At 38.4% G+C, this 12,541-nt stretch overlaps 2 protein-coding genes across 2 annotated transcripts in view; one reads left to right on the forward strand and one right to left on the reverse strand.

The window, feature by feature from the left end:
- mfsd2aa (MFSD2 lysolipid transporter A, lysophospholipid a) overlaps positions 1-843 on the reverse strand; it is a 29,727-nt gene extending 28,884 nt beyond the window's left edge. Inside the window, exon 1 of the mRNA XM_079854908.1 lies at positions 495-843. Coding sequence (XP_079711034.1) covers positions 495-587 — 93 coding nt within the window. The 5' untranslated portion in view covers positions 588-843. The remainder of the gene's footprint in view (positions 1-494) is intronic.
- A 6,853-nt stretch (positions 844-7,696) lies between these two features.
- On the forward strand, positions 7,697-11,618 carry mycla (MYCL proto-oncogene, bHLH transcription factor a). Its single transcript, XM_079855060.1, has 3 exons — positions 7,697-8,015; positions 8,679-9,268; positions 10,530-11,618. The coding sequence occupies exons 2-3, from the start codon at positions 8,704-8,706 to the stop codon at positions 11,093-11,095; spliced, it is 1,131 nt and encodes a 376-aa protein (XP_079711186.1). The 5' UTR covers positions 7,697-8,015; positions 8,679-8,703; the 3' UTR covers positions 11,096-11,618.
- Positions 11,619-12,541: the final 923 nt, after the last annotated feature.

The following is a 12,541-nucleotide window of genomic DNA, read 5'->3' on the forward strand; positions in this document are numbered from 1 at the left end:
TTGTTATGCACAGGAAAGAAAAAGCTAAAAACATTTCGAACAACACGGGGGTGTAAATTTTTTTTTTTTTTATTATTATTATTATTTGCTTTTGGGTTAACTATTCCTTCTAGTCAAAATGAACACACGTCCCCTTTAAATCCGGCTTTTCTTCGCGGTGTTCACAGACACGCCTCACCTCAGTAAAGCTAATGTGTGTATAGGAAGCAAATATCATCATGTTTCATATCATCTATCCCCAAATATAAAAGACCATCGGCTTAGCCAATATTTACAGATATGACATCAATGTCATTCGTCGGTAGCCAGCTGTTCCGCATTCAATAACGGCTGACACGTGCTGCTTTAATCATTATATCCAGCATCAATCTAAACTCCTGCCTTATCAATTAATTAAACCATTTGCTCTGAGAGTAACGTTACCTACCTGGATTTAAAAATACATAGTGCTAAAAATATACATCAATAATTTAATTTCTAACTAGGTAACTTACCTTAGCGATTTTGATTCCATCTTGATGTACGGTTTTGGCTGTAGGAAACAGACCGGATGATGAGAACTGTTCGGCTCCCTCTCCTCTTGCCATAACACAGATCAGAGGTAATTGTATTGCAGGAGCAGAGTGCACTGCTTTATCCTTGTGTTCTGACTAAATAACACTATTTAACAGGGAGTTGTTTCCAAGGTCGAACAAAACGAGATGCTGTTCAGTCTCCACTTCTGCCTCGTTTTGAATGCTGATGACTCTGAAGTGTCGTGGCGTGTTCACGCCCACACGCTTTTTTTCCCCTTGTCACGCATCGAAAGATGTGCACAGTGCACACGCTGTTGCTCCAAGTCACAAAAAAAAAAAAAAAAAAAAAAACACCATGGAGTTTATGATATAAGATTTTTCCGATATGCAGTAGGGCACTCATACTCTGCATGTAGTAAAAGTGGGAAATTTCTCATATTTCAGCTGCACACAAATGGACTTTAATGAAGAGAGTCAGCAAAAAAGTGCCAGAGCGAGGGTTATGTTTATGCATTTAATTATTTTCTGCTTCTAATTTTAATATTCGAAAAAAATCCTTTTGTAACTCTCTCTTTTGTAACTACAGTCGTTTTTTAACAGTTTTAGTGAGCAGGTTTTGAAATAACAATGTAGGCTATGCAGTGTTTGGGAGGTAACGCATTACAAGTAACGTAATCAGATTACTTTTTCTAGTAACTAGTAAAGTAACGGATTACTTTTAAATTTACAACAAAATATCTGAGTTACTTTTTCAAATAAGTAATGCAAGTTTCTTTGTTTTGCCATTCATCGACTGACACCTCTCATGTCCTTATAGAGAAGTTGGGAGTAATGCAGAAGCGTTGTCTGCGGCTGTGGATGGACTAAATGTGAACATTTACTCGTCTCACTGGCACAAAAACAGATTCAGTATTCCTCAAAATTAATAAAAACAGTGAAATACAAACTGAGAATAGGGCTATTACACAAACCTGCAATGATTAAATATGTTAAATAACACAAATATTATAGGCTACAACAAGCAAGGCCAGCCCACATGAAAAATGTAATGCAAAAGTAACGCAGTGCATTACTTTCAATAAAAAGTAACTAAGTAATGCAATTATTTACTTTTTTATTGAGGTTTCAAAAGGAGGTTTTCACAGAGATGCCATAGAAGAACCATTTTTGGTTCCTCAAAGAACCTTCCAGTTAACAGTTCTTAAAACCATTTGTTTTTCTTAGTGTGAAGAACTTTTTAATAATCTGAAGAAACTTTTTCCACTTTGAAGAACCTTTTTGTGCATTGTAAAGGTTCTGTGGATGTTAAAGGTTCTTCATGGAACCATTGATGCCAATAAAGAACCATCTGAGTTTGATGGATTATCGAAAAAGAAGAAAATGTAAGACGGGGGCTTGAATCAATTCTTCAGTCGTTGATTGGATTTTGATCTGTGGGCATTTTACTCTAGAACTGAGGCAGATTAAATCATTCACCCTTATTCTACTTCTAAAAGTTGCTTCTCTCTTCATAGTCCATCTGTGTGCAGTTAAAATATGAAAAATGTCCCACTTCCTGTATTTTCATGAAGGTTGATGAGAGAGCAAATCACGTACACTGCCCTTGAAGGCCATGCAACATGTGAAGATCTGAGATGATGAGGGCCATGAACAATTTCCAAAAATCTGATTTGATCCCAAAACTCACAAGAAGAAATGTGGAAATTCCAAAGCATGCAACCATTTCAATTTAAGGAAATAATCGGATGACATAAAAATTACTTTTGTGCAATGCTAATAGCTATATTTGACAAAGTACGTTATTTCAAGAACAGCTTTTATTTTATTACTTCCATATATTTTATTATTTTATGTATTACTATAGCTGAACAGTTCTGAAGATGTTTGTAAGGGGAATAGATGGAGCAAAGTACAACAATCTGGGTGCAATATGGTGGAGCTGGGAAGAATTCACCTTTCAGCAGGAAAATAAATGAAAACGGATAGCTAAAGCTGGAGTGGTTTAAAAATAAAAAGGTAATATCCTGAACTGGCCCAGTCAAAGCCCTGATCTCAATCCTCCTGAGCCGCTGTGGAATGACAGAATGTAGAAAGTTTACAAAAAACTATATGGAGTAAAAAGCTTACGTTGCATAAGCATTGGGGAAGACTATTCTACTGACTAAAGAGCGCATATTAAAGTTCAGATCACACAATTGATCCATGAATAAGACACCTAACAACCACGAGTTGATCCAGGGAGGCTGTTCCTGTATTAAGCGTACTGTATTGCTTTGGAAAGCATCTGCTAAATATAATTTACTAGGAAGTTACTGTTACTATTCTTACAAGAGAATTTGAAACACTTAAAGAGACTGCTACCAACAGAGGTCCCACCAATTGTTACCTGTGTGGATGATGGAATTAATGAGGGTATAAAATTAGTCAAATCTGTGTTTGCGGTGAAGAGGGAGTTCCAAAAAGACTCATTGTATCTATATTCTTAGATCGACTAAAACACACTTATACTCTTAAATCCCAGCCAATCAGGGTGTGGGTGATACACAGCCCATTTGCAGCTGTTCAGCATATAGCCTACTTCAGTGCAAATCTTTCAAAAGCTTGTCGATCTGTTATATCTGATGTGTAGGCTCTGTGCATTCAGCTTCTTTCATACTGTTTCTGTCCAATATTTAGGACTTCGGATTAGTGTGTTAATCACTATTAAACTTTTGTTTTAAAAAGCCTTTCTGTAGCTCAATCAGTAAAGCATGCTAGCAAGGTCATGGGTTTGATTCCCAGGGAAAGCAAGAACTTTTTTTTTTTAAAGTGCACCCTGAATGCAATGTAAGTTGCTTTGGATAAAAGTGTCTGCCAAATGCATAAATGTGTAGAGGTCATAATATGTGGAGTGTTCTGTAACTTTACACACATTCTAAAATGAGTATGGTGTAGCCTACATGAACCTGATACTGTGGACATCTGTCGCCTGACTCGCCTCTAACTCGCACATGTTCTCATAAGCATGTTCATTCATGGACACACAGTGTAGCCTATGTTATCGTTAAGACAAGAAAATGCTTTTAATATATCACCACTGTATCTGTGTTCCCCATAACAGTTGATTTCAAACGGATTTCTTGTCTGCAGAGCTGTTGTCATTTGCTACAGATGAGATATATTCTGTATTCTTGTTCTCTATTATTATATTGTTTTGAAGAAGTCACATGGTCAGCATTTAATTACCTAAATTAACAAATTAACAATTAAACTTCTGTACTATCAGTATCAACAAACACCGTGGCCATTTAGACAGTTTCGTCTCCGTTCCAATGACGAATGAATTTAAGGGTGTGGCGTCATCTGCTGGACAGCATTGCAATTACAAGCAATAAATAGACGAGCTCAGCTGGCATTTTATTCAAATGGAAATAATATCAATGCAACTAAGTTTTTATTCAAATGAACTTGGATTAGATCATCGTATTTAATGATAAAAAAGTAAACTATTTACCAGACACAGCAAAATTATTTTAAAAAATCCACCTTTAGCGAGATCTCCCCTTCTAATTTGACTGTGAAAAAATCAGCATGAGCACATTTCCCTCAAAAGCTGTTGAATGTGTCATGACACATGAAATGTCCATGACAATTACAATGACTGCTACATTTTAAACTGGCTTCTCTGATCTCTGTAGTTCACTTATCATGTGAATCAATCGTGCTGCTTGGCTTGTGTATGGCCCATCCTCGGGAAACAATATGTTTACCGCTAATGTATGTATTTAAACGAGACAAATGACACAACTGATATATACAGTTATAAACCAGTTATTTTGAATTGTAATATAATTTCACAATATTTTAGTTTTTACTGAATTTTGATTCAAATAAATGCTGATTTGATCCACAAGAAACGTTTCTGATTATTATCAATGTTGAAAACAGTTGTGCTGCTTAATATGTTGTGGTAACCATGATACATTTTTCAGGATTCTTTGATGAATATAACGTTAAAAAAGAACAGCTTTTGTTTGAATAGAAACCTTCTGTAGAATTATAATTTATTTTAATAATTAAAAAAATCTTACTCGCCCCAAACTATTGAACGGTATAATGATGAGATAAACTTCATGAATGTGCAACATAAACTCATTTGCAACTCAAACTCATTTTCAGAGCTCTCACATAAAATCTTTCTGGTCTCTGAAACCCTCTGAGGTCACTGGGGTTCGAGGGGGTTAAAGGTGAGATGAGGGGAATGGGGATTGAGGGGCAGAAACTGGAGTTGGTCTGAAGATCAGACTATTCTCAAACACACCTCTTTGAATGGCAGAGGGATTATTTTGTCAGATCTTTTGTCATCATCCATAGCTTGTGTTTACTTTAACTGCACATACTTTCATGATCAGTTAATTTCCATGTGTGAAAACAATTATTGTTCATGTACAGCATCTCATTTTCACCTAATGAAGTTGTATGCTCTTTTTCCCCCCTACTCCTCAGAGAGTGTGTGTAGACAGTGTAGTTGCTGAAAGGTGTTAAGCCTCCTACCTTTCTCCACATGCGCATATGAGGCCGAGGCTCTGTAGAACAATACCAGCTCCCAGCACATGGAGCGCAGCTAGCCTGCAGCGCTAACCCTCCCTTAACCCTTTGTTTCGGGCTAATCTGTTGCCTTAACAAAGACAGTGGCCTCCAAGTTTTTGCCTCCATTGAAGAGGGGGATGGTGGAGTACAGAAGCAAGGGAGTGTGAGAAGAGGAGAGAAAGACAGAACTGAGTGGGGGATTTGGATACTACTGTCATGTCTTTGGGTAACTTCTTTTGTGTTAGTAGGTTGTGTTGATGCTCAGAGAGGGTTGAGTTTGAGTTTAAATAGCCACAGATTTAAATAAAGACAATGGTAAAATATATCAATATATCTCAAATAACTAAAAAATTAAGATAATATAAAATAATCTAAAACATGTTAATGTATATTATACACACACACACACACACACACACAAGTTAATATATAATCATAATATATATGTGTGTGTGTGTGACCTGTGTTATTGTAATTACTAATAAAAAAATAAATCTAATATATATATTATATTTTTATGGAATATGTTCTATTTTGTCTTATTGTATTATTTTAATATTATGCAATTATCTGTGTACAAACCCTCCGGGCAGGAAATAAGACGGTATGGGATTTCTCTGGGAATGAGGGATGGATGAAACAGAAAAAAAAAAAAAATCTTTTGTTTCTTTCATGCAAGCCAATGCAGGGTTAGGAAGTGTCATGTATCCTTTATGCAATAGGGGGCGCCTAAATGCAATCTGCGTTGAGTATAGACATGTGCTCCTTGAAAGGTGTGTGTGTGTGTGTGTGTGTGTGTGTGTGTGTGTGGGGGGGGGGGTGGGGGGGTGGGGGGGGGGGGGGGTTCTTTGTTTAAGTAGTAAGTAGCTACTGCCCATTATAAGCTTTTTGACCACTTGACTGGGTGTTTTGACTGACCAGACTTATACAACAGATGTCCAGAGCAGTTAATAGAGCATGCTAAAATGTGTGGGTCCCAGACTTTATTTAGTTAAAAATAATCTGAACATACTTTTAATAAGACAAAGCTGAACTTGTTAGGACAAATCACTGTTCCAGAACTCTCATTTCTCCACCTTTCCTGTGTTTGTGTAGGGGTTTTATGATAATGCAATACGCCCAATTTCCATAACTGCACACATTACAAAAGTAGCCTATAAAGAAATATTGCACTCTTATAGTACTGGACACTTTCGTTGTCTTTCCTACATTATCCTGAACCATACATAAGTATACCAGACACATTTCTTTTTGAGCACTGGCACTTTTTCCTGTAATACATAAACTTTTTTTACTTCCATCTACAAATTATCACATATATTGCTTGTGAAAGCAGTTTCATAGAAATGTCAGTGTATGACCTGATAGACCTAAACCTTTTCCACTCAGTGCTGTATCTCCATGTGTAATTTGCGTAGATGTGTGATGATCAAGCATTAGATCACACGTCTACTCGACTAGCGTTCACACTCTGCCCTCAGTGAGGAGTGTGTTGGGTGGAGGGGTTCATGACATTAACACAACCAATAACTGCTCTATACTAAATCTCAAACCTCTCATGTGAGTGCAGAATCTAAATTAAATGGAAAAAACATGGATAACTTGTCTCCAATAGATGTGTCTGCATAGCAAAAGTAGCAGAGTTCGAATTCCTGACTGAAATCATATACAAAGACATGCACAACCAGTTCATCAACAAACTTAAACACTGATCAATGAGTCTAAGTGAGTCAATCAACTGATCAATTATTGGTTTGTGGAATAGATGTTTTATTAAACTAAAATGTCCATTTTGAAAGGAACCATTTCATTGGATTGTATCTCTCTTGTAAAAAAAAAAAAGTTTCATTTTAAATTGGGTTTATAGCAATGAATAAATGTTGTGATCTGCAAAATATGTTTTATCTGACTGGTGACAATTCAATTTGTAATAGTAATAATACAAATTTGGGGGGCATATAGGAGCAGAATGATATGGATTGATGCAAAATATTCCTTGATATAAACTTCTTTTTTTTTTTCATTTAGATTAGTTGCCTATTCTGCCCCAAGATGACAAAAATCAGAGACACTTCAATTCTAGTAAAGAAAAAACTTTTTTTAAATTCTTATTTTATGGCTTATTTTCATTCTCTATATCGTATTGCTTTCAAATTACTGTTATTAGAAGTTTATTAGTAGGCCTACTGTTTTTTGCTTTTCCTGTCTGCAACACTTTGGTGATGTTTAATAGGACTACATTTATCATGCAATTAAAGTACAAATATAATTAAAAATTAAAATCAGTTGCATTTAATCAACAGATGCTTTAAAAAAAAAAACGTACAGAAGGCAAAAACTCCAGTGTTTGCATCTTGGCTTTCAAGGATTAGCGCGTGCTGTCCTCGCCAGTTCAGACGCAACATATTGATCAGTGCGTCATGCATCAGAAGACAATTAAAAGGACGCATCAGCTCAATCATGATTACATTGGAGTAGTGACGTAGACGCTTCTATTTTCATTCAAATGCTTATTTTAGCGCTGCGAATTGCCTTCACATTCACTGTGAATTGCCTGTTCACACGCTCTCCCCGCCCCGTGATTCCGGTGGGTGGGTCCACGCGACGCTCTCGCACACAAAGACGCAGATCTGGCGCGAAAGCACTTTTACCGGCAGTGGGCTGGGGGAGGGTGCGGCTGCACTGCACCACGCGGATCGATCGTTGCTGCCGTTGTAACAGGACACCCGCTTTATTTCTGCAAGGGAAAAAAACTTTTCTCGTTGTTCAGGTTAAACGGCCGTTAAACAGAGGCGTCTGGTGTGTCTCGCGCGCTATTGTTTAGTGAGCGCGTGTGTAAGTTACGGGAGTTCTACCGGACGCTGCGCTTCTTTGTTCTGTTCTGCGCGTCCCGTAGACTCTCCCTGGACGGTGCAGGTCTGCGACCCCATGGTAAGTGCATTTTACATCAGAATTCCGTAATTTGCTTTAACCGTACGTTAAGTTCGTTTCGCTGTAAACTTTCGTGTAAACCCCGTGGGTCGTTGAACATTTCCTGGATCCTTTAATCGGACTGGGGTGCTCCCTTTATTACCCCCCTGTTAGTGCGTTTAATCTTTATAGAAGTATAAAGCACCACATTTATACCGCAGCTCATGGTTTCTTTGTGACTTTTAATCAGTGATTTAATCCTGCTAGTGTTGATTACCGACTTTGATATGTTGCTTTGGTTGTTTTGTGGCTGCACGAGCGCTCACTAGGCGAAACCCCTGCAGTTGTGCGCGTGCTACAGAAATCAAATGTTTATAATTTTATAGTTAGTGCATTTAATCAATGCAATCGATTAAGAGCGTGCAATTATTGAGCATATGCGTTTACATGTGAAGATCACATTTAAGCAATGCATTTGGTGAGAATGTATTTGCATGTCAAAATTGCATATAAATAATATGTATCATTACAAACTTGCTTTAAAGTAGGTACATTGTGTCAGTTAAGAAATGAGTACCAAGCATGCATTGTGGGAGAGCGGTCTGCTTGTAATGTGCATTGCGTCGCATTTGAACTCCACGTGGGCACTCATCATTTGATCTAATGACCCCGTTGTCTTCACAGATAATCTTGTAGACGTTCTGCAGCAATGCTTGGAGTCAACACGCATACACTGTGCGGCTGGGACATGGAGCACTACTTTTACGATGAGATGGACACCGAGGAGGACTTCTTTAAGTCTACAGCCCCAAGTGAGGATATATGGAAGAAATTCGAGCTGCTTCCCACCCCGCCCATGTCACCCTCAAGGACCCTTGTTGGGGACTGGTTATTGCCGCTACCAGGGGACTGGCTCGGGTGGGCACCGCCGAAGGTATTAACATGTGATGAGGAATACGAGGGGCTGCACAAATTCGACCCACTGGACATTTTTGGTAATCTGGGCTCTATCGTTATCAAAGACTGCATGTGGAGTGGTTTTTCCACGAGTCACCGACTAGAAAAAGTGTCTCATGGCGAGCGAGCACCGGTCACTGCTCAGATTCAGACCTTGACCACACAGAAAATTGCTCGTGCTCCATCGGTCACGCCCGTGACTGGGACCCATGCGGCGCAGTGCGTGAGCCCCGCCGCAGTCCTGGAACTCCCTGTCCCGCATAACAAGAAAGTGGCTGCGGGCTCCTCCGGTTCTGAGTGTCGCTCGGATTCATCCGGTAAGATATGTGATTACTTCACATGTGATTACTGGCATGAGTCCATTTGTTCTTCAGAATAATCCTGAGCCAATGAGGTCATATATCTGCTGTTACCGTGCCATAAAGATGTAGGTTAACGGAAGTCATTTATCTAATAGCTTCAATTTAGATCAGATTTGGCAGTTAGTTAGTGTTATTCTTCTATTCTAAAGAAAATTGATCCATAAGAATCCAAAGCATCAAGCTTTGCCTGTGACCAAGCCACTCGCCGGCTAAAAGCCGATGTGGAGCGTCAAATGTTGGAGCGGATTCCTTTTTCCCTGCTCAAAGTTCTGTAGTCCGCTCCACGCCCAGTTTTCCTTTCCCACACCCTGCACACTAGTGAGGGGAAACTTCACTTTTATAAACCCAATTGTCACTGCAGGCAAGGTCATGCAGTGTTTACATTCATCATATAAGATGTTCTGTCTTGACTTTTTGTTTTTTCGTGATTTAATGTGTTCAACATGGTTTCAAATTTAAACAATATATGAAGAGTTCAGATGCAAAAGCCTCTAAGTGCCATCTGAAATTTTCTTCTAAAGAGTATTTTTATCAAGCTCGTATATTTAGGTTCAGTAATTTCACTTTAATGACAATTAATAGGTAATTTTCAGTGTCATTAAAGTGAAATAACTGAACATAAACATACAAGCTTGATAAAAATGATCATTCTAGAAGAAAATTTCAGATGGCACTTAGAGGCTTTTGCATCTGAACTCTAAATATATTATTGTTAAATTATATTTTTCATCTGTTTATTTTTTTAGTTAACAAAAAACAATTTTAATAGTTTAGGTTAACAATAATCAGAATAAGTTTGGGGTATTTTTCTCTATTTATACAAATGTGGTTTAAACAATCTTGGTAGTTTTATTATTTTGACCTCTGTTTTGCCATTTAAAATGGCTATAGAAGCTGGAATGGCATTAAAAACAAACTGGCTCACGTGGCTGTGTAGTTGGAATGCAACTTCCTTGCCAAGAACTGTGAAATATTCTACAGACTCACTTTTATTAGAGAGGTGACATGTAAACAACCATCACACATTGGTTAATTTAACCTCTATGCAGTGGATGCATTAAGTTTAATTGTAGGTTTCCTATTCTGTTTTCTGTTTCAGACAGTCCAGTCTGGTTTTCTTTTTATTATTAAAGTATGTTGTCCTGGAAAAGATGTCTCAATTAATTTGATATGCTAAGTGCTTTAGCTAAATGTGCCAAATGTTTTGTGGTCTCAGATGACGACGAGGATGATGATGATGATGTGATTGACGTGGTGACAGTGGACAACCGACCGAAGCGTGGTCGCCCTCCAAGCCGCCGAACGCCTGTAACCATTACAGTGAGTGCCGATCCATTTGGACCATGTCCCAAGCACTTCCACGTGTCTCTACATCGGCAGCAGCACAATTATGCTGCTCCTTCCCCTGACACGGATCCTGAGGATGACTTCGATGAGATTGAGCCTGTGAGCAAACGGCCACGCCTGGAACCTTCGTCCTCTCCCTCGTCTCCACTTTCCTCACCTGCCACATCGGACTCTGAGGACTTCAGCGAGCAGCGTCGTAACTTCCTGGAGAGAAAGAGGAGGGATGACCTTCGCTCGAGGTTCCAGGCGCTCCGGGAGGAGATTCCAGGTCTGTCCGGATCCTCGAAGACCTCGAAGGTAGCGATTTTGACGCAGGCGACGGATTACTTGCTGAAGCTTCACGGGTGCCAACGGCGACAAGCTCAGGAGAAGAAAAAACTGAAAGCCAAACAACAACAGCTTCTCCGCAGGATCAGTGCGTTACAGAACTCCTGAAAAAATTGTCTGCTTTAACACTGCACAATATTTCCAAAGCTCATTATGGACAAGGGAACTCATTGTTTGTCAATCACTGAAATGACACTTAAAACACTGCAGGGAGATCTTTAAAATCACATTGAAATCTGCCCTTCTTGAAGGGATCTGTACATGTGTGCGTGCTGGGCTCTAGACTTCAGTCGACACATGGACAACTTTGTTTGAGAAGACAATGACAGAAATGTGCACATGCAATGCCTTTATAAACCTCAGCAGATGGTGATGAAGAGGAAGTTGATGCATTTACCTCCATAGCAAGAAGGGTGGGTGGTGTTTGTGTGCATGTGGGGGTGGGGGGGGCAGGTTATTATGAGTGGGGAGCATGGTGTTTGAACGTGTAGAAAATATGAAATGTCTTGTTCATAACTTGATCTGTACAAAACTTGTTGTAAATACTGTATTAAGAGGATGTTGTCCTCCTGTATCTACTCATCAACTGCACAGAAATTCTATTTTGTTAAAGAATAAAGCATCTAAAATTAAAGTGTTTTTTCCTATTTAATAAAAAAATTGGGCCAGGGTCTAAAATGAACACTATAACAGTAAATTGCATTGAGTTAAGAACTCCAGACGTCTTGTAAGAATAAACCAAAGCTAGAGTAATACTGTTTAAGCTTAATTGTTAATTTCTTGATTCCTGGTCAGTATTGATTTTTTATTTTATTTTATTTATTCTGAATCTTAAGAGGCAGCATGTTCATGTTAAGATTAGTTTTTCAGATCCTTTCCTGTGTGTGCCTGCTGTTAAAGCTGAAAGAGGAAGTGTCCTGGATATTTACTGCAAAACCGGTAGTTCAAAAATCACCTTTACCCCCATTATCCTGCACAACAGGTTAAACAGTGACATGGTAGAGGTGTGAAAACTGATTTGCATTTATGGGAGGCTTATTTTCTCGCTCATATATATTAAATTTAGTCCCATATCTCATTTCTTCAAATAAATTCTTAAAACTGCAGAAGTGGGATGCAGGAAGCTGAAAGAGGAAGTGATGCAAGCAGCCCCATGCCTTTTCATGTGTATCTGAATTTCTTCACCAAACTGGGATCAATTTAGTCCATCAGATTTTACTTCATGATTGTCTAGAAAAAAAGTTTATTTTGAGAGCGAGAAATGAATACTTATGCAGCAAGGACACGTTAAATAGACCAAAAGTGACATTAAAAGCATTCTTACAAAATGTTCTACTTCAAATAAACGCTGCTCTTTTGAACTTTGTATTCCACAAAAAAATGAATTCAATTAAAATAATTTTCAACATTGATAAGTGTTTCTTGAGCACAAAATCAGCATATTAGAATGATTTCTGAAGGATCATGTGACACTGGATTAATGGCTGCTAACTTTATCTACATTATCTTGTTATAGTGCAGCTATTATTGGTGTTTGGTGTGTTCATTTTGAAA

The sequence above is a fragment of the Squalius cephalus genome (genome assembly GCF_949319135.1).
Source record: "Squalius cephalus genome assembly, chromosome: 21".
NCBI classification, from domain to species: domain Eukaryota; kingdom Metazoa; phylum Chordata; class Actinopteri; order Cypriniformes; family Leuciscidae; genus Squalius; species Squalius cephalus.